The following is a 23,207-nucleotide window of genomic DNA, read 5'->3' on the forward strand; positions in this document are numbered from 1 at the left end:
CCAGAAGGGTTTGTTTGGCTTCTAACAAAGTGAAATGTTAAAAGAGTTTCTAAGAAGGTTCCAAAAGAGCAGTGTTCTACTTTTTTTGTGTTAAAGTGCTAATTAAATGTGATAGAACATTTTGTATTTTACTTTATCGAGCTTTATTTGAACTACTGTGGTGGAGCTGCTTGCCACTTGGTACCTTTCAGTAGCTGCCTTCTGTCCAGGCTCCGTGGGCTGCTTTGCTTCATCAGCCAGCCTTGGTTTTCTGCCATGAGCAAGACCCTGCTCCACTCACTCACAATGCCTGGATATCATGAAATGCTATAATTGCCCCTGGTTTCTCCACTGTTGCTGTTGTTTCCATCACCCTTTTAAGCAAAATGTACCTAAGACAGAAAATGGAAACAAATCAGTTCTGCCATCCATTACAGCTATCAATTTCATTAAGAGAAACTGGTATATTTTTAAACAGATGAGGATATAGAAACAGGAATACAATTTAAAAATAAGATTCTAAAATGTCTCTGTGTAAGTGCTTACTTTGTCTAAGCCATAGCAGTAAAATTTGGTTTGCCTGTCATCTGCACAGACAGGAAACATACAAATATTCAGGTTTGAAAATGATGGAAGAGATAATTGTTTTTAGACTCAGCATTTAAAAAAATGCTTCTGACAAACAGCTTTCCTGCAAAGGAGTGTTATGTTGGTGCTCTTTGCAGCATTTATGGCAAAGGCTGGGTGAATATTTCCATTACAAAACTTTCTTACGGTTCTTTCAATAAAAATCCACTCCTTAATGAAACATGGAAGACCTGATCTCATCTCTTGACCAGTGGTTGTTTTTACCAGCTTTCCACAAAATTGACTGAGCTGAGGTTTTTATATTTTACAAAGGTTAAAAAAGGTGTGGAGGGGAAGAGGTGAGGAAGAGGAGCAGTAAGAATGCAGTTGATGGAAACAGTTTGTATTTCAATTGTAGGATCAAAATGATGTGCTGTTGGCATCTGTAGGCCAGTTGTGCCGTAGTGGAATTCATTACTGTTCTTCTCAGGGCATGAAATTCTACACAGTGTCCCATCTGTAGGAAAATATTTCAACAGATACATAAAATCTTTATCACAAGGCAGTAACAACTGAAAATTATAACAAAGTAAAATATGATGTAAAATGCTAAAGTGGATTTTTTTTTTAACATAATTTCACATTACAGGGAGGGGAAAAAAAAAATCGCCACTTCCAAATTATGCAGCACTGAGATACTTTGAGATACTTTTTGGTTTTGGTCTGTTTGTTTGGGGTTTTTTTTTCCATTTTTTTTTGCTGCTGCCGAATAATATAAACAGGTGTGGTGGTGATCAAACCGTTAGGAAAAACTTGCATTTTTAATTTTTTTTTTTAATTTTTGGGAAGGTCAGTAATATGAAATAAGCAACAATTCTTATGTCTGCTCGTTTGCATCTGACTAGAATTGACAAGCTGAGAAAGGAATTCTGAGTCCCTGTCTGCTTGGTCAAACATAGCAGCAGCTCCACTGTTGAGAGTTTTGGCTGCTAAAGCCACAATGATCAGCTTTGCTGCTGTTTGGGATTGGTAGATGCTTTCTTTATGTGTTTTTTTGTTTTCCTGAGCTGATTTTTCTCAGCTGCTCTGTCAGCTTTGCATTTTGTGGCTTCTGGTTTGCTTGCTTTTTGCCTTTAAGGTTGCTCCTCTTTTCATCATTATATAGACTTGATATTATAAAATAAATAATTGTGGGATTTTTTTCTTGTTCTGGCTGGCCATATGACATCTCAGTTCTGTTTGGGATGTGTGCATTACACACAACCTGAGTCCCTTTGAAGTGCCTTGAAAAAGTTCACAGCATGCCTTTATGTTAGGCATGGTTAAGCTGCCACCTTTCAGTCCTCAGACCCTGCAGAAGAAGCAGCTGAGCTTTAGCTGGCCTACCCTGAAATAATCAGCAAATTCAGCTCAAATTTTCTTGTGGGAACAAACTTAAATGGCAGCCTTAGTAGAATACAAATTCAGGTGATGCTTTTGCTGAATCGTCGCTGTATCTTATTTTGGTGTAAATCTACCTGGATCAACTTGGATGGCAATTCGGCAGGAACATCTAGGTTTAGTAGAAAAAGAACCACAGTCAAACTCTTTTTTTTTTTTAATCATTAGAAGAGGTAAACTAGACAAATCTGAGAGACTTTTGAGACTTTAGAAAGAGGTGAGAGAGAGCAGCATTAGGGACTTGAACACCTTTGTTCTTCTCACAAATACAGGTGCAACTGTCTTGATAAATACCATAGTCCCATTTTGCTTTTGACTTTCAGAGGTTTGCTGTAAAAATAGACTCACTGAAGTTTCACACACTATCAGGCCAGACATTTCAATCTAGAGGTATACAGCTAAACTTCCTGAGTTACAGAGGCTTTCCTATTCTTTGCTTAGGAGAATTACAGCGTTTGCTCACTTATGATATTGGTATTTCTATGCTGTGGAAAGGCTTGGGTAATATATGTAGATTCCTGAAGCAACTTTGCTGCAGAAAAATAGAATGTTTGGGAATGTTTTGACAGTTTTTCAATAGAAAATGGAGGTTAATCTGAGTATAGGCTATAAAATACTTTAAATTTTAAATCATTAACTAAAGTGACCTTTTGAATTTAAGTGAACCTACATTCTCCTTCTCCCTCATTGCTTCCATGCAAACAGAAGAGATCATATTTTTATTCGTAATCAAAAATGGAAAGCCACTATATTCAATTACCTCAGCTTGTTAAATGTACTACATATGCATGTATAAGTGAAACTTCCAGTCTACTGGTAAAAATAAATATTATTTACAGAATTTTAGAAATCTGATAGTCCAGTTCAATATTAGTAGTAATGAACATGGGAAAAATCTGTAGACAAACTATACAGGGCTAGATACAGGATTTTGAACATGTGTAAATACGTACAAGCAGGCTGGTTTTGGAAAGGATTTATTTTAGGCACTGAACAAGGCTGTGAGGGGACAGAAATCAAAGTTGTTGTTGGGATTTTTAGAGGAAGGCTGGAGTTAACTCAAGTCCTGTAGTTTATATATGTTTAAAATCACTCAATACACCCCTCAAAATCTTGCTCAACTCTTCCACTTTATTCCACAGAGAAGACAAACTGCTCTGCAAAGACAACTGTGTCCACACCCCTGTGTTCTAGGGCCTGGTTTCTCTAGGAACCTTCATGGAGCCTCTTGTACAACACCCCACGCTTTGTTCACATGCTGCATCCAACAGTAATGTCAATTTTTTTGTTGTTGTTTTTCAGCTCTGAGGGACAACAGAATCGAGCTGGTGCGAGCGTCGTGGCACGAGCTGAGCATCAGCGTCAGCGACGTGTCCCTGTCGGACGAAGGGCAGTACACCTGCTCCTTGTTCACCATGCCTGTCAAAACTTCCAAGGCTTTCCTCACCGTCCTCGGTAAGCACACGCCGAGCCGAGCACAAAGAAGCAAGTGTTAAACTCCTCAGGCTCTGGCAAATTATGATAAGAATGAACTTTTCTAAGGCTTGGCAGAAGATAAATGTAAACGTCTGTTCTGGTTTCCCCTGATGTTTATTGTTTCATATTGCTGGGCTGAAAAATAACGTGGCTCTTACTGTTTGCAGCGTGGCAGGATAATGAGTTAGGGAGCACACAAACACCACGGAACGAGTGCTCCATAAAATGGACATAACCTCTACATCCCGAGCACCACCAGTGCACAGAAGGTGCATGTGTTCATCTCCTGACAATCTATTGGATAGGGCAAAGGGGAGAAAATCAGAAAGCATGAAATCAAAACGGGCTTTAGAGCTTTATCATTTTTCCTTAGCTGTGCATTTTTTTGGTTCATTCTCCTTTCTCTTTTTTTTTTTTTTTTGTCTATAAAGTGCAAATTTTCACTGGGTTTGCCACTTCTTTTATGCTTTATCCTCTAAGTGCTCTGCTGTTTTCCCCAAAGGTTATAGATACACATAGAAAAGCAATAGATTTCAAGAGATGCCCAGGAAATAAAGTTTCTGCTTGAAGCTTTATATGATTCTATGAATGTCAGTAGCCCAATCAGCCAAAATTGCTATAGCTCACTAAAACACACCTGCGAACCTAAGAGGCTATATGATTTTAGAGATTGATTTTTATTCTTTTTTCCTTTTTTCTGTCCCTGAACATGACTCTCTCTCTCTTTTTGTTTTATTTTTATATGTGGATGGGCAGACAGTTGAATTTAATAGAACTAATGTAAGATATTCTCTGTGGCAGTAATATTCACATTAATACAGCCAGGGAATTGGTTTTGTGCTTAGGATATGAAATACATCTCCCTTTCAGTCCCTGTGAGACTATTTTACAGAAATCTTCACAACTTTGCCATTAAGGACAAAAAGTACCCACTCAAAGCAAAATATTCTGGAATAGCAACTGCCTGTGCCTAATCTTCCTTCTGTAGAGAGGCATTTCATGGTCTAAACAATTGAGGAGTGCATCAGTTTGACCTTTTAAATGGCAGAAAGACATAGAAAGGTGTTACAAAGACAAGAAAACCCCCAAAATATCTAGCCAATATTTATTAATAAAAGGAGCTTGATCCTTAACAGTCCTTTAAACTTTACCTTCATTTTAGGGGAGGGTTTCATGAAGTTTTCTCAACATCATTTACTTACCTTCCAAGAGAGAAAGCTGCACAGTTTAGGATTCCTGCCTTTTTTCATTTTGTATTTGTAATTTCCTATTTCAAAGGAGCATTCTAAACTCTTAAAACATTTTCTGCCAGAGAAGGGGATCTTTGCCACTCAAGTGTATTGCATCTTTTAATCAGATAAACTATCCTTTTATGTACTAATAATCTCTTTATTGACTGCTCTGCTTTCAATTAGAAAATTTAAGTGGCAAGGTATTGTAGTAGACTCCATTTTCTGTCCTGAAAGAGAGGACTAGGTTTATTAAAGAGATATACTATGCAATAGGTGATGCTGCTTTGCTTTTATGTACATAATCTGTCATTTTGTAAAAGAGATGTAGAAAAACTGAGTTTATAAATACAGGGCACAGGATCAATTATTGTGACCGAGCCCTTTATCTTGCCACAAATGTGAATGCACCAAAGCAGTGTAGCTGCAAGATATAACTGACATTTTTGGAGAATTTTAAATTACTGTCATCAGTATTACTTTAAAATAAGTTATTCTTGTGTCTTCATAAGTTAAATGGATTTATGCATGCATGCAGTGATCACAACTTTCCCAATTTTCTTTGAGTTTTCTCTTTTGTTCTTTTTATTTTTTGGGGGTTTGTTTGTTGGTTTTTTTTTGTTTTGCTTTTATCTCTTCCATGGTTCATTAAAAATCAGCCATTTCCATATTAAATATTATGTGTATGGTATGTCCAAACCATATGATCAGCTCTGAAGAACTTGTATACAGCAGAGGATCCTCCACAGTCAGTGGAGCTGTGATTATACCTCTTGGTATTTTGGTTTTGTTTCTCTGAAGATAAAGTGACTCCAGTATTTATTTTTACCCTCCCTTTTCCCTGTTTTTTCTTTATTAAAATGTTCATTATTTAGGTGTAAATATCTGTTCTCAACTTAGGTCAGCTCAGCTTTTTGTTGCCAGTTTAATGTTTAATTTTCACAGCTGCGCTTCTAATGTGCTTTGTCATCCTGCTTGCTGTGCTGAGCAGTTTAAATATTGTAACAAGTCAGACTAGACCTGCATGCAGAATATACAGAGATAAGGTATTTATTAAAATGCAATCTGTTTCTCTAGAAAATTAGGTCATTCCTGCATTCTTTATTTATTTAGAATCAACTACCAATCAGATTGATGGATAATTTACAACAGGAAAAAGGTTTAACTGACAAGGCACGAGGAATTAATTATCTGTTTCCAGAATTTAGAGCATGTGAAGAAGTGAACTTTAAGTTGGTCGTGCATTTGTGGCAGCAGCTGATGCTATCAGAGACATTTTGCTTGTTTGCTTGTTAGGTGTTCCTGAGAAGCCACAAATTACTGGATTTACCTCACCAGTTATGGAGGGAGAGAGGATGCAGCTCACTTGCAAGACATCTGGTAGCAAGCCAGCAGCTGATATCAGATGGTTCAAGAACGACAAAGAAGTTAAAGGTATTTAAAAGGATTTTGGTGTCATTTGATCCAATTTTCAAAACTATCCATTCTGTAGAATTGTGTTTTTTTTAATCTGAGTTTGTAAAGTTGCTCCCATTGGTCATGAAATGAGTAGGGGATAGTGCATAGATGAAGAATTGATTGTAATTTACTGTAGTGGTCATATAACCATCTTTTTATTGTTTTTTCAAGTAGTAAAAACTGGTGTTTTGGATTGCTCAGAACTCTATGCAGCATAATAAACTCAACTGTGAGGCTTTGTAGATAAATGTTTTCTGGATTATTATGAGAGTCAGATCACTCATCCCTGATATTTCCCCTTTTCATTTCTCTTATTCAATTCCAGCATGGGGTATGTCTGATTTAGTTAATTCCCAGATTTAGATTACACTCCCCTAAAAAACGTGACCAGGTGAGGCAGAACCACCTGGAGCAGACAGGAGAATGCCCTTCCCATAGGGGAGCTATGGAGCCTGCTCTGGTGAGGGAGGGCCAGGATGTAGCCAATGAGGGAATCTCCAGCTGAGGCAAGGATGCTGACAGTCTGCAGTGAGGAGGAGGAGAAAATGGACTTTAAAAGGGATCAGGAAAACATCACTGTTTTCCTGATCCCTGGGGGGATCCCTGGGGCTGGGGGAATTGGACAAAGTCTGCTGTAACTGAAAAGCCATTGAGTGACTAAAACCAAGCTGACAGCAAGGCTTTGCCTTCAAGGATGCAGTGAGCTAGGAATGAGCTGCATACAAAAAGCTGTTTATTTCCTTCCCATCTTCTCTTTCACTTGGTATGTTCTTTGCTTAGAGCTCAGTTTTCTACTGCATATTCTTAAAAATGATGGAATAGTTTTAAATCCTCTTTGGTGAATGAGTGAGTGAAGAGAGATTCCTAATGCAGAAGGCTGTCACAGCTCCAAGCCAGTTGAAGTGCCCATTATAAAGTAGATGGATAAAAAGGATAAGGTATTGGTATTTATTCATGTCATCTTTGTTCATTCTGCAATAAGACCACATGAATAAATTATTCAAAATCCACTTTTTTTGTGCAGCTTTAAAAAACAAAAAGAAACAAACAAACACCCTTCATTTATCTAATTTGTCTAATATTTTGGATTTCATTAGCTCAATAAACTGCCTCAAGCAAAGTTACAGAGTTAATTACAGAACCATTTATCTTCCTTTCCTATTCTCTTCCAAGTTCAATGTGCAAAAGCAGAGCTCTGGTATAAAATTGGTGAATAAAGGAGATTGTAGATGATTGCCTAAAGAATCCTGTTCATTCTAGAGGTGTTCTTATATTTCTAATGAAAATGAGAATAGTATTAAAAGGAACAAGCATTTTAGACTGGAATAATTTGAAATGTGTAACAAAGATAGAAAATGAGTAAACAGAGAATAATTCTTTTCAGTACTGGGAAATTTGAGGAAATTGATGAAAGAAATAGAACATCTAACCAAAGCAAGTAAAAAGAAGAATTAAACAGCACAGCTAAGACACATGACATAGCATAGATTGTGTCCTCCAGAAAAGATGGCATGATGAATATACATATTAAAGGCATGTTAAGATTGGAAATAACTCCAAGCCATGTCAATACTATGAAATAAACAGTGGTACAGTTGGCCTAACAGCAAGGCCATATTGAAAATATATTATTTAAAAAGATGGTATTTGAAATTTGAAAATATGTTATTTTAAAAATTATGGTTTAAAATCTGATGTAATACCTTTGCCTTTCCTTCAGCTGACAAGTACAGCAAGCAATTTGTTGATTTGACTGTTTAACTATTTGACTCATTATTTTTTTGAAGTGTTCCTAAAAGGATTAAAAAGCAACCAAAAACACACAAAACCAGAACAGGATGGGGAAGAAAGGAATATAAAAGGAGTATGAAAAAGAACAGTAAAGGGGAAGAAAACCCTGACAACCAGAAATAGGAGGAAAGTACTGAGCACATTCATTTCAGTTCAGTTTTCTAGGTCTTCTGAAGAGCACATTGCCATTTCTCAAAGGTTAGAAATAAAATAACCTAACCAGTCTGCAGTGGCATCAGCAGAAGTTACATTAGCTTTGTGCAGTGTAAAAGGTGAAATGATAAATCTGAGAAAATAGATATGAAATGATATGCTAATGCAGCTGACATTAAAGGTTAGGAGTTCGTCTGTCTAGCACCAGTAAATCCAATTGTGTTCCACTGTATTATACATGCTGCAAACGAATATAAATGATGCACTGAGATCAGAGTTGCACCAAAGGGGAAAAAGCCACTCTAAAATTGTAGCTCCATTGCTATGACTCAAAAAAGGAATCATCATCTGATAAGGGAACAGTGTTTGATAAAGTAAGTGTTAGTAATGAGGGAGACTGAATGTGAAGCACTGGGTGCCACACCTTTTAGTTTACTGTACTGTCACTCATATAGGCACCAATTTAACAAAGGGATCTGCAGTTTAGCATTCTGGTGACATTTCTGGAAGGTTATTAAGAACAAAAATACCAGAGAAGCTAAATGCTAATTTTTCATTTTGAAATTACCTATCTTTTCCAACAAAATCTGTTACATGCTCTTTCAACAAAATTATATAAAGAATTTTTTTTCAGCTTCAGTAATATTTTAAATGGATTTCCTTTTTTTTTTCTTTTCCTAGGTAGACTAGAATTTAAAACTAAATAAGTTCATTTTGTTGCAACTATTGTTGCAAGGTTAAGATAATTTGAGTAAATTTCTTTAATTTATACACAAAGATTTCAGAGAGGCACTGATCATTGCCTTGAGAACCCTCTAAAGCAAAGACGATTTTTTAATTTTTTGATAATAAGGCCATTTCATGTCAGAACTTGAGTTTAAATGTAAACAATAATTCTATCTGCCATGTAAAACCAGAAAACCTGTCTTTTTAAAAGATGAGTATTTCTATGTGTTATAGGTATGCGCTTTTATAAATAGCAATGAGCAATGCATGATGGACATTCCATCATTTCCATTTATTATTTTCCCTATCAAACATCTACACTTATGAGATATAACCCTGTATTAGTTGATACAGCCATATCAACATTTGTATGTGCACCTGTCTGAAAGTCATGGAAGTGAGCCTGAAGCTGATCCCTGGGTTTCATTTGGCCCAACATCTCTTCCAAGGTTAAATCAAGTGGCTAAAGGTCTTCTCCAACTCAGGTTTGAAAAGTCTCCCAGGCAGAGATTCCATAGCAACATTTCTGTCTGGGCTAGATTTTTCAGCATTCTAAAGCCCTCTTGTTTAGTGTTTTCATTATTTGCAGGTATTTAATGATACATAATCCAGATTTATCTAGGTGTAACTTGTGTTTGTTGCCCATCAGCTTTTGTTGTACACCTCTGAGGGCGTTCTGGCTTTTTTTCTCTATGGCCATAATTTATGTACTTTAAAGGAACAGTTCAATCTGGTGTTAGTCTTCTCTTCCTCAGGTTAGATAATAGCAACTTTCTTAAGATGTCCTTGTACAGCTCCACCAACCACAGTGTTTTTCAACAGGTTTGTAGTACATTTTTTCTTCAGAAAGCCCAAAACTGGGCCTGGCACTCTCAGTGTAGCCATGCACGTGCCAAAGAGAGAAAGATCACTTCCCCTGACTTTCTGGCTGTATTTTTACTCATGCATGGCAGTGGGTTTTAGCTTTCAGCCCTGCAAGGGCACTCTGTTCACTAATGTTCAACATGTCCTAACACCCCTAGGTCCTCCTTTATAAAGCTGTATCCCTGCAGCCTCTTCCCTTACAGTGCTTCCCACACAAAATGCTTGTGTACTGGATTTCTTTTCAACTTTTTCTTCAAGGGAATATTTTGGAGAGAAAGGAGCAGCAAGAAAACAAATGAGACAGTAGGCTACAACTGGCATATTTAAAAATTCTGTGAAATACCCTGAGTAAGTGTGTGTTCACAGTACCCAGTCTCCACCATTCTTACATCCAGTTGGGTTTGCACTCAGTTGGAACATATTACAATCCCACCTTCATTTGCCATGAAGAAACATCTAAGAAAATACAGCTGGTAAGGGAGGACAAGCTAAAAAATTCTGTTGCTGAGGATTCTAACAGTTTGTAGAATCTTATCACTGCCCTTTTTGCAGAGGAAGTTAATTCTGAGTTGAACACTTTCACACAATAAATAACTACAGAGGGACTTCTCAACATCAGTTTAGGAAATTACCTGCTTTTGTTTTTCTAAAGGATTAAAAATCCACAATTTTTCTATAAAATTGAAGTTGTTGATGTTTTCAGGAGCCTTCTGTCCACCACCTAAAGTCAGTAAGCAAAGGGATGTGCACATTACTTATAAGCAGAATGTTACCTATATAGGTGCCTATTATTAAATATGGAAACTTAACTCTGGGAACAATATTACATGTGTTTGCTTTAAATATTAGTGAATACATTTGTTGTTTGATTATAATAACTTTGCTTTAGCTCTGGTCAATATGTCTCTTACCTACTAATCCCTAAATATTAATAGTGACCATGGCAGAAATGGAAATCTTTTAAAGCTTAGCAGCAAACAGGCAGAAAAATTCTGGTATGCAAGAAATAATTATTTTTTAGGGAGGAATGGAAACTGTATAACTACACAGTGTCCTTGTCTGTCTGGAGACAATGATAAAGACCACCTCTCTGAAGTCAGAGGTATTTTTAATCTAAAACTATGTAGCTTAAGCCATTGAAGATTTGCTTTCTAAAATTGATATTTCATGGAAATTTTATTTAGGTCATTCAGTTCTCTAATGGGATTTAGTATAATTTGTAAAACTGAACCCTCTCACTTTTTTTAGGGCACAGAGGACATATGAAATCTCAGTGTAATTTAATATATATGTTTAAGTATTTATAGATGTCTTTTCAAGCTTTCACTGCAATAAATCAATATAACAAGCTTACCATTTTTTCTGAAATAAACTAAAATCAATAAGTATCACAAGTAGTTGGGAACCAAGTGAAACAATTCTAAAGTATGTGTAAGATCTCATGTTCCAGTTAATACATTCAGACATTTTAACTCAAATGCTCTCTCTTTTGGATCTTCATTTCTGATCTAGCATGCATTTTTTACAACAAAATGCTCTGAATGTGAATTTTAACCTTGAGCTGAGATGATGCTTCCTAAGAGTAGCTGAAAACTCCCTCCACTGCAATGTCTGTGCTGAAAACTAAGATTTTTAACTGGATCTGCAAGTATCATGTATCAAGTCAATTTAGAATGGTATAAAGCAGTGAGTAGAAGTTCTATGCAGTAATCTTATTTCTGGTCTTCTTGGGACTCATTTATATATTCCAGTAAATACTATGGCATGCTCTGTTTACAGTTGTTTACTACCATTGATGACTATACCTGGCTTTATCAGTAAATTAGCATAATTCTAACCAAACAACAGAATAAGCAATGAATAAAGTAAGCACAGGATAAATCTGACTGTGTGCAAGTGGCTTCAGTAATATCCATATATTGCATTACTGTGAGAGGCTATAAGGATGAACTTGGGAAATTTAATGTTCAGTGGCACCGTGGATATGTAAGGTGATGAGGGTGGGACAAGATCACAATCATTTTCTGAAGACCTACAGAGGACATTTATATCTAATATGAACCTAAACATTCAAGAGGTAATAATGAATGGAATTTCTGTTTGAATGCTGTATCAGGGAACCAGTTTTAAAATTTTCTTTTGCAATATGTATCTCCTATTCTGACAATGAGAGCAAATTGAGGAATAACTGCAGTCTAATTACTTTTATATTAAAGAGACCAACAATGAAAGATGAGTATTTTTTTCCAGCAACTGTGATAGAAAATTTAGCTGTCTAATGCTGGACTACTTTTTTCCAAAAAATATTGTAAAGATCACTGTTTATTCTTTCTTTCAGATGTTAAATATGTAAAAGAAGAAGATTCAGCTCGTAAAACATTCACAGTCAGCAGCACGCTGGATTTCCTAGCAGACCGCAGTGATGATGGTGCAGTTGTAAGTTGCAGAGTAGATCATGAGTCCCTAAACTCTACACCTCAGATAGCAATGCAGGTTCTAGAAATACACTGTAAGTAATACACATTATACATGCTTGCTTTTATAGTTTTGTTTTGTTTCAGTGTCTGTTGCAGCAAAATTCTCTGGTATTGTGCAGATAGATAACACCTTTCTTTTAGCTGAATTCTGTGGTTTGTATTTGGTTGGTGGGGTGTGTTATTTTGTTTTTTTTTTACAGGAGGGACTCAAAAAAGTTTAATGAAAGCTTAACATTGAGAGCACTGTGGGACTGAGTTCTTGGTTTTATTCAAGAAGTAGAGGAAAGAAAATACATTTGTCTTTTTTGGTTATTTAACATCAAGAGCATTCTAATTCACAGTTTTCCTTGAAAGTTTGTAGAAAGTTGAAATAAGGGTATAAATAAATGAAGTTTGTAGCAGATTGCCTCAATGATGCTGAATCCTGCTAAAGAAACTCAGTAGCATTGTTAATAGCACAGAATCAGGAAGAAAAGCTCTTTAAGGTTTATTTTTGGGCCTGGCACACACAAGTTGTTAATCTAGGTAATCCAAACTTCAGTTGTATTACATCTTTATATATTGGGGTGTTTTTTTTTCAAACAGCATTTCTGGACATTATGTTTTCCACAGTGCATTGTCCCAAAGTTGAATTAATCTGGTTTTCTGTGTGCCCTTCTCTGAAGTCAGATTGTCCTTTGAGTCAAAGGGTTTTTGTGTCTTATAAACTGTGAGAGACACCATCAGCTGACATTTTCATATTCACATATATTATATCCACCATTTTTCAGGGTCAAGCTGTTTTTTGTTGTTTGTTTGTTTTTTTTTTTTCTGGAGAATACGTGTACATCTCATTGCCTAGCAAGTAACAGCAGGCATCTGCAAAATACAGACCAAGGGAAGGCAAGAGAACTTTCATGAATTTCTTTCTAGACCAGGTACACTCAACCTGTTATAAAGCAGACAAAATTGTCCCTGAAGCAGGCAAGTGTTCAGTGACTGCAACCAGTTCCTGAGGAGCCATGTCAAGGATTGCTGCCATATGTAACTTGTTTCTAAATAGGGATATTTCTATAAACAGGGATATTTCTATAAGCATCTAAGACTTGCAGCACATGTAAAACACAGGAATGGCAAAAGCACTTTGTACACAGAAGCTGACAACTTTGCTAAAAATGCCATCTGCAAAAAAAAATCTGAAAATGAAGAGAATGTGGATTAGCATATGTGCTAAAAATGTTTTCTGAAACATTCTAGCATCATTTTACTGAGGGAGATCAGGGCCTTTCTTCACCAAATGGCTGTTAAACACCTCTCCTAAGATACTCAAATGCATCTGTGCTGGAGACATGAATCCCTAACAACTTCCTTTCCTTGAATTCTAAATTGCACAGCCATCAGCCACTGAACTTGCCCATGTCTTCACTTCCTAATTCTTTGCTCTTTCTTCAGTGCCTTGCTCAAGATGTTGGCACCACAGGAGATGAACCAAATTTAATGGAACACTAGATGCAGAAATTGGACAGCTTAAAAGAGTTTCAAATGGCTGCAATGTAGTGAGACGTCCCTGAAAGTAAAGGCAGGGCCCTGGTTTGCATGAGCCTCATAAGGCAAAAAAGCCTTTTGGTGGCCTCTTGTATATAAAACTGCCTGAATATTTGTTGTTCCCTTCCAGTTTGCACCCTTGTAGTGAGGTACTTCCTTGCTAAATAGCAGTGAGGTGCATCTTCCTCAATGCTTGTTTCTCCAAATTTTGAACAAGACCTTTCTCCCTCTTCTCTGGACCCACTGAAATTCTCTGACAAGGTCAGACTGCACTGGGCATTTCCATTACCGGTGTGCTTTATGTTAGTGCCCCCTCAGACTGCCAGCTTATCAAAAGCCATAATGCACAAGTAATTGTTCTCTATCATTCCTGCTTGCTTCATTAATTTTCCACCAATCAATTTAATACTCTCTAGCACTGGTATGGAGTCGTTATACATAGAAAGAGAAGCAATAAATGTGCCAAAAGAAGCTGAAGTTTAGGGCAGAGAGTGGAGGAGCCATTTAAAGCTATGGAGAAAGAAGTATTCTGTTATTGGTGACAAGAAGACTAAGATCAGTCTTTTGTTGTCCTTGTCCTTGCCACCTTCATTTCCGTGGTCAGCATAGTCAGGAATTGTAATGCTGGTCAAATTTTGAAAGGAAACTTTACAAAAAGAGAAGATTCAAGGAACTGATGATATGGTTCATCAGAGAGCCTTAAAGGAAAAAGAGGCGTGAAATTATTCACTGGAGCAATCCCAAATACTCCAAATGGAGTGCATTACACTGGAATTGGGCTCCTTGATTTTATTCTCCTTGTGTTGCTCACCGTTGTCATGGATATTACTGCAGCCAGTGGAAGCTGGGTTTTTTTCTGTCAGTCCATAAGATTTCAAACATATAAAAGTCATCCTGTTTGTATCAACAAGAATCATGCTCACAGGACCCTGTGTGGAAGCTGATCCAACATAAATCCTCAATGCCACCTTGCAGCAGGGCAAAAATATTGCTGGAAAAGTTGATGAATTATGGGATCTCAAAGTCGGGAGAATTTGATAATCTGACAACCTCTGGGCTCCAAAACCACAACCAGGTTAGTGTGGCATTGCCACATGCTCTTAGTATCCCAGAGATCTATAAAATTAGCAGACAACTGTGAGAGAATAATAAGCAAGTCTCAAAAGTGTCAAACAGAACAGCACAGGTGAGCATCAGTTTGGCAGAGAATTAATGTACCAAGATGAGGCATCACTCACTAGAACTGCTCTTGAGTTTTAAACTCCTTAAAATCTGAAAAGTTAAAACACGGATGCTCCTCATGAATTATCAGTGTATCATCACCAGTTAGAAGGAAAGTGCAATAAGAACTTGTCTAGGCATTTCTGCCCTGTATAATTATGCTTGAAAGTTGAAAATCCTGCTTTGTTTCAAGCAACTGGCCCCTGACAATGGACAAAATTTGTGGCTCCATCAAAACAAACAAACAAACCAAAAAGCAAAGGAAAATAGAAGAGAACAGTAGAAAATGCAGGGTTGTGTTTGCATCCAGTGGATGATAGGTAGAGAAAAAAGAAAGCAAAATAATGAAATGAAATGACAGGTTTTGAAATATGCCTAGTGAAAGATAGAACAAAATTAAATCTGACTTAGATGCTGGGACTGTATGAAACAGATATTTGTAATTAGTCCATGGAGAGATGTAGATAGAAGTGCTTATGAGTCCACACAGCTGTTTTTATCATCAACTTTAGTAGGAAGTCAACTTAACAAAACGAAAGCCATCAGATATAGAATTTGTTTATTCCCTCATCTTCCCCTTACACAACTCTTATGTTTTATTATTGTGATAGAGAAATTAAATAAGCTTTCCCAGTAGTGCTACAGTGTATGAAATGAAGCTGAGGACTAAACTTTTACACTCAAAGTTTTTTATTTTCTATTATTCATATTTATGTATATGGGATAGAAATAGTGCCTAAGTCCTTCTGCTGCTCTTTGCTTTCCTTTCTTTCTTATAGTTCAGTCTGACAGTGGAGTTTATCTATATTATTATTTTGAAAGTGAGAGTGGTCAATCCTTGTTTCTACAGGGCTTCACATATTAATTTTGCAAACTCAAAATATTAAAATAATAGGGGAAAGCATAGCATACCCCCACTCCAGACTACAGGACAATTAGCTCCTCCAATCTTTTGATTTATTTGTCTGTAATTTATGTTATACCTCACTTGTGCTTAATCCTGTTCATCTCTGTGTTGTGCTCTGTGCACTGCAGGGCAGCCCAATTGCCCAAGTCTTTCTGCTGTGCTGAAAGGTTGGCCTGTAATTTAGTTTCTGCTTGGCCAGCAGAGGTTTGTGGTAGCATGACACTGCTTGCTGAGTTTATTTTGCCTGTGACCCTTACTGTCAATAGCAAACCTAAAATAGACTTGTATCCCCTCTGGCTTTGCTCTGAAGTTTGCTTGTCAGCCCAGCTGCCACTGATTATTAGCAAGTGCTTCTTGTAAGTGATAAATACAAATCTCAAAGGGATACTTAATTTCATTGTTTACTTCTGTGTTCAGACTAAACAAAGAATGTATTCTTTGTTCCTGTATTAAAGAATGATGGGTACAGTGCTTCAGTTTTGAAAGCTTCTCAGTACAATTTTTAAGAGATTGTCTAAGTCCTTGTGCACGCTCCTGAAAAGACATTTTGAGGGCATGTACAACTTGTGGCTCGCATCTAGGAAGTCAGTGAATCCTCCTCATCCCTCCTCAGTGTTGCAGACATGTTCTGATTCCAAAAGAAGCATCTTCTCTTTCTTCCAGGTCTTATCTGAGCAGAAAACAGCCAACATGTTGCTTCTTACTGAATGGAGTGCCATAAAATTACCCAGTGATAATTACCTTACCTTAGTGAAGGTTCTCTGACTACAGTAAATTACCCAGCAGACCTCAGTAAAAATTAATTGTGTAAATCTACCCCAGAGGCTGCTTTTGAAGCCTTAAAGTGAAATCAAATCATTTGAACTTCAAACCTAATCATCGTGCTTCTAAAATGGCAGCTGCGATGTGATCCGTGCTAATGGACTCAGTGAGATTTTGCTCAAAAGCTGACCACACTCCCAAATGACAGCACTAATAAGCTAAATATGTGTTATGTAAAGAAGTGTCTAGAGAGGCAATTTTGAGTAAATTCCACACTGGCAGACACAGATGTGCAGTGAATTGTCGGCCTGACAAATCTATAGCTGTCAGCTAACTTGCTTCCACATGCTATTCCAACATATTTGTGGGATAGGCACACTTCTTCTTTTGTGAGCTGTTATTAGATTCTTTTGCAATGAACATCTGGACTTGACTTTAAAATTAGGCAGCCATTCCATGAGAATGTTGGAATTGCTGTCCTGGAAATAAAGGTATTGATTTTGCATTAAGTAAAGAAAGCCCTGGGAGTGCAGCAGGCTGTGGATCGGATCAGCCACGCGCTGGTGCAGCCGTGTAGAACACGGGGTGTCTGTGTGTGCACGTGTGTCTGACAGCACCCTGCCCCTCTCACTCCTGATGTAACAGCAAATGGAGGCTTCCCTGATGGCAAGATGGGTCCAGAATTTCTGCTGGTGCAAGCAGAGTCATTTCATCAGAGAGTTCCCTGATGCTCGCTACGAGGGTTTAGCACACATTTCTGCTTGGCTGCTTTCAAGTTTTTGTTGGAATATAGTTTCTAAAATACACATTCTTAACAAAAATGAGTAAAAAATGTGTGTGAATATATAAAAATTTATTAATTGTAGTATATAATGTACTGCACCTTCATATAGCACTACATGAACTAAAGCATTCTAAAAACAGGCAAGAAAAGAGTCCTGCATAGTTGGGTGCTGGACCCTGTATCTTTGATGAATGTCTAAAAGACTCAGAACTGCCCATCAGAACAGTATATAGAGACAAAAACCCCTGTGTTCCTTAAGTCCTAATGTTCAATTCTAATGAATGTCACATGTTAAATATGTTAGTGGCTCTTCAAGGTGCCTGTCTCTACCCAGACTTGCTGACTTTTTGTAACTCAGAAAGGACAGATGTGTGCCCATGCAAAAGCACACAAAATGGAATACTTCTTAGCTATAATAAAATAGGAGAGGAAAGGAAAACTTTGCTGCCTACATATGGTCCTTCTGTACTGTAAATGATTAAAATATGTGTCACACATTCATTTTCCTTAAGCTGTGTGGCCATTTGTCTTTTTGAAGCTGATTCTAATTTTCTCTTCATGTACTCCTTTCTCTTTACTTACTTTAGTTGTTTCCCCCCATTTTGTGCTTAAAAAAACATCTTTGCTTTTGCACTTTGGCATATCTCCTCTGATTTGCTTTTTTTTTTTTTTCCCTTTTTGATTTGTGATATGTGTTCCCAGAACTTTCCCAGAGTTAAGCGACATCTATGCTTTAGGAATAAGGGCACATCTCCCTTTTTTTTTTGGAAGTAGCTTTTACTCCCTAGGCAGAGCATAGGTTTATCTGAAGTGAAGAAAATTTGAGACTTAAAAGAAATTTCTTTCACTGATGCTCATCTCTTTGGTTTCTAATCAGTCAACGGAGTTGTTGGTCATTCTCATTTGCTTGTGACCATCTCTTCCTTATACTCTGTGGCACCCCAACAGACACACTGGCTGGAAGTAAAATCTGGTAACATTTGGTGTGATTACGCACTGCCACAACCTTTGTATGGACAATCTGGCAAGAGATGCATCCCCAGAGTCAGAAAATGCTATGTTAACTAGGATAATAAGGTGTCATAACATAGCCTTTCAATTTTTCTTTGATTTTATTTTTATCATTGCCCCAAAATACTAGATGAACTCAAACAAATAGCCTGTGTATTGAATCAGGAGTGAAAATAGTTGCAATTCTTGTGAGAATTGAAACGTGTTTTGATGTTGCCAAGAGAGAAAATGTCTGTGTGATGATGACTTCCACCAATGAGTTCAACCACACAATTCTCGTATAACTTCTGATACAGTGAAAAGACCTGGATTTTCCAGGCACATAATTCCCTAGAGTCACCAAAAAAAAAAACCAACTCACCTGAGATTTGCACATCCAGGGCTTTGCAGTTCTCTTTTTCAAACTAGCATGATTTTCTCTCTTCCTACAACCATTTTATCATGGAATAATTTGAGTGGTTTAGGGCTGTGATACCTCAGAGACCTCTGGAACTTGTGGAAGGAGGCCAATATTTGATGCTTGATCTTATTGATTAAAGCCACCTTTTGTTCCAGCTTAAGAAGAAAGAGGGGGCTATATTTTCTGTCTGATGTGCAGACAGGACCTTGGTTTCTTACAAAGCCTCTGATCACAGATGATCTCTGTAAGCCTAAAGCAAGCAGGGATGTCCTTCACTTTCAGTGAAAACCTGTGAGCTCTTCAGGTTCCTGGACAGAAGCTCATGAGGAAAAGCTGGATGTTTTCAGAAATGGTTCCCTGAATCTGAAAGGAGATTCTGAGCACTGTTCGTGCTTTTGTCTTTCACTGATGGAATGCTGTGACCTTGAGAAGGAGACAGTTCTGGTGTCTTCCAGTTGACTCTCATATAAATTTATCCTTTTTACACATTCAGGTTCCCACACAAGACTCACCCATGTTGTGACACTCAACCAACCCAAACAGGTTTGGGTTTTGTTTTGGTTTTTTGTTCCTGTGAAGGTTAATATGGAAAATAAATAGATCTCAATACAATACTTTCGGACCAGCTGCTGGTCTATCTCCCTTAAAGGAGGGATGTTTCTATACTTACCAGTGTCAGATGCAGATAAAAACAGTAATAATGAGAATGCAATTTAAAAGCTACAGTTTCAGTACTCTACATTTCTTCATATTGAATGAAAATTAAGTAAAATGTTAATTATATAGCTCAATAATTATGTAAGCACTTTGTTAATTAGTACAGTTACATTTATTAAACTTTTCATACTGGTGAATGCCTGAAACAAATGAAACTTAAAGGATAGTTACTGTACACAGTAAAGGATGATATCTGTGAACAGAAAAGTTCACTGCTACAATTTGCATGTTTAAATGAGATCAATTAGGTTAATGATGGATGAAAATAAGAAATCCATTATTTAAATGCAAAATAATTCATAAACTTGTAAGTCCATTTACTGCCAAACTTTCATCTTTCAAAGGGGATATCCAGTTCAAAGGGTTAATGTACAATCCTGACCTTTACCATCTGGAGGTTTATGTTCAAATATGGTTTACAAGTGAAATATAATCTAATTTATTTCTCTGCAAAATCTTATGTAGAAAATCCACAGGGTAGCTTGTCTACTCTGCATAAAATCTTTGAAATCTGGTGTGGGCAGGAAGATATTCCATGTGCCTGTTGTGTGACTAAGAGAGGGCTCCAGAGGGTTTTAAAGGCAGTTTGGGGGGACGGTTAAATAATATTAAAAGTAGGAAAGACTAGCAAGCAGGTGAGACATTCTGGAGAGAAAAGATAAAAAACAAATGTAGAGATCATTACCAGAACCTCCCAAGGAAGAGCAGTTTGCCATTCACAAGGGTGGAATGAATATTTTCAAGAAAAGCAAATTTTCATTTCCTGATGCTACTGCTTACTTATTTGTGTATAGACTAAATGTTTATAGTGTCTAATATCTGATATGAATGTCAGAGAAAGGACTGAAGGTATTTGGAAATGCTGAGCATCCAGAGCTCTCATTTAACTCCTCCAACAGTTATGGATGTTCTCAAGTTCTTAAACCATATTCAAGATAACTCAAGTCAGATACAACAGAACAATGAAGGCTTTAAACAAAAGAATCTGAGAAAGCAGAAGATAAAATTACACTGAAAGGTCATGCACTCTCTTAAAGTTCAGCATTTTTTTATAATGTGGTTTAGGCAGAAGACTTTTCTTTGTCTTTTCTTTTTTTCCTTCTCTTAACAGCCAAAGTGAGATAAAACATAAATAAGTTTGAGAGAACACAGTATAAGGCAATGGAGATGCTAAATGAAACAGATTTTACTGTTTACTCGGAAAAAGTGGCATGACAAAAATAATTAAACACGATGAAAGTTGTAAAAACAAGCTTCATCACTTGCATTCACTGGAGAAAACAGAACTAATTTGCAAAGAAAATATTGGTTCTACCATATCATTCATGTGTGTATGGGACTTATTGCATAATTCAAAAACCAGTGACCCATTCTGCGAAGCCACGTAACGGGGAGTGGCTGTTGTCTGGTGCTATCCCCATGGAGGTGTGTGGCACACTCAGAGCTGCAGTGACAGGGCCACTCTGTCCTCCGCTAATTCAGCAGGGGCTACTGATGTGCTTACATTTATCTCTGCCTGTGTGAAGGCCAAGCACAGAGTAGGTAAGAATGATCAAAGAGCACATTACGTGACAAAGGCATGGTAAAGCTGTCAACATTTGAAATGGAGCAGGAGGGAACTGTGGAGCTTAGGTGTTGTACTTCCAGCTTCTTTTTCCTGCTCCCAAAACTCCAAGCCACATGTTATGTACCACCACATTTCACATCCTTAATTGTGCTTCAGCAATTGTGGGGAAGGAGCCTGGCATGAGCAGCAGGTGAGGTGCTGAAACAAGTCCAATGGATATCTTTAACAAAGTACCACATAATCAATGCCCACAGAATTAGTAACTTAATGGTTTCCTGCCAGGTTGGTACTCAAATTGAAGCATTCATGTAATGTGAGTGTCAGGAGGGAATATTTAACTGATCAATCTTTCTTTTCCCCCACATTGGCATCCACTTTCTTGTTTTGCGTCCAGGAGAGTGCATTTACACTCTCCTGTTACAAGCTGTTATTACTCTTTCCTACAACAAACATAATTTTAAAATAAACCAGATGAGATTAAGGATGACACAACAGAATTCATCAAAGAATCTCAGGTAACAAAGGGACCATATGCTGTTTCTGGTTCTGCTTAACTGCAAAGCAGTTTTAAAGGAGTACAAAAAGAATGCATTGGAATATCCATTTGGATATGGTACCAAGTATTCACTTCTGTCAAACCTAAGTATTGAAGTACTATCATAAGGCTTAATTTCACATTGTTGTTGAATACTTTTATTGAAATTAAATGCCATTGCAATGGCACAATTGCTTGAATGAGATTGACTCACCCACAAATATTACTAAATGAATAATTTTCAGATACATAATATTGATTTTTTTTCTCTCATCTATTTAAGCAATGAGTTATTCATTTTTTTCTGAAGCAGAGTATCAAACTTCCTGCATCTGCCAGGCTACTTTGGTGAAGTCACCAAGGCAGACTTGCACCTAAGTGCTTATTCAAGGCAGCAGTGCACAGACAGAAGCCATGCTGCTTGCCATTTACAAAATAAGCCAAATTTGTGGAAATGCTGATTCACAGCTGTAGGATGCACAGCTGGTAAGTGTAAAAGCTATTAAAATGGTGAGCACTTGCACAGAACTGATTAAAGTGCTCCTCTCTCCTCTTTCTGGTCTCATTTAGGATATCCAATCTGATGCTTATTTTTGTGCATGCTGGAGTGGTTTGTCCTTGGAATTTACTTTCAAAGTCTCTTCTTTCCTAAGCTTATTTTCTTACATTTTTTAGAAACAGGAATGAAATTATATAGGACTACAAAGTTTTCAATGAGCTTTGTAATTGCTATCCATGTATGAAAATTATAATCTTATAGTTTTTGAAGGAAAAAAAAAGTTCCTGAAACTTGCCTGTGCTCACTCCAGTGCTAATTAATTTAGAAAGTAGATATATCATCATTTTCAGAGGTATCTGCTTATTTTATCTTTGCATCTGGAAATGATGGAAAGGTTCCAAAGATATAAGAGAGAGAAAAAGCGCAATGAAAAATGTAGAAGGCTGTGACATAAATAGATTTCACAAACATGCATTTTGAAGAAAAACAGACAAAAATGGGTAGACAATAAATGAATTAGTCTCTCAGGAAAACTTTTAAAATCTTATCATCTGGCAGCCATTTATTACCAGGCAGCAATAATCTTTTATTATCAGACTGTTAGATTTTATAACATTTTTTAAAATGATAGCACCAGAACTGTTGTTGTGCACTGCCACACTAAAATATCTGAGAAATTTATGAAAGCTTTTCAGTATTCAGAAGGTTTGCAGTCATAAAATAAAACCATGAAGTAAAGACATGCTGTTGGTAGCTCATAATTTAGCTAAACCTGAAAGGAGAAAAATGTGTTGTAATGAACCAGTTATAGTAACTTGCAGTCTGGTACAAAGAGAAAACGGTGGTGTGTGTTCAAATCAAAAAAACAACAACAAGGTAAATATATTTATTAAAAATAGCATGGTAAATCTGAGTATTATAGATCCAGGCAGCAGGTGCTGCTGCACAAGATTAAGTGATTAATTCAGAAATTGGAGTATTCTGGAAATAGTCAGTGGGTAATGGGAGGAAGGTGGGGGTTATCCCTTTCCTTGCCAGATGACCTGGCAGCCATGACATGGATGTTACACCACAGAAAAGATCTGTGTGTTTTATCTGGGCTGCCTGGAGCTCAGCTGGG

The 23,207-nt window shown here is 37.1% G+C and overlaps 1 protein-coding gene across 4 annotated transcripts in view; it reads left to right on the forward strand.

Moving 5' to 3' along the window:
* Nucleotides 1-23,207, forward strand: part of CADM2 (cell adhesion molecule 2) — a 568,805-nt gene that overhangs the window by 448,795 nt on the left and 96,803 nt on the right. For all 4 annotated transcript variants that reach the window (XM_064726979.1, XM_064727007.1, XM_064726989.1 and 1 more), the window contains 3 exons: nt 3,289-3,441; nt 5,988-6,125; nt 12,022-12,192. In XM_064726979.1, coding sequence (XP_064583049.1) covers nt 3,289-3,441; nt 5,988-6,125; nt 12,022-12,192 — 462 coding nt within the window. The remainder of the gene's footprint in view (nt 1-3,288; nt 3,442-5,987; nt 6,126-12,021; nt 12,193-23,207) is intronic.

Source organism: Zonotrichia leucophrys, chromosome 1 (genome assembly GCF_028769735.1).
Source record: "Zonotrichia leucophrys gambelii isolate GWCS_2022_RI chromosome 1, RI_Zleu_2.0, whole genome shotgun sequence".
In the NCBI taxonomy this organism is placed as follows: domain Eukaryota; kingdom Metazoa; phylum Chordata; class Aves; order Passeriformes; family Passerellidae; genus Zonotrichia; species Zonotrichia leucophrys.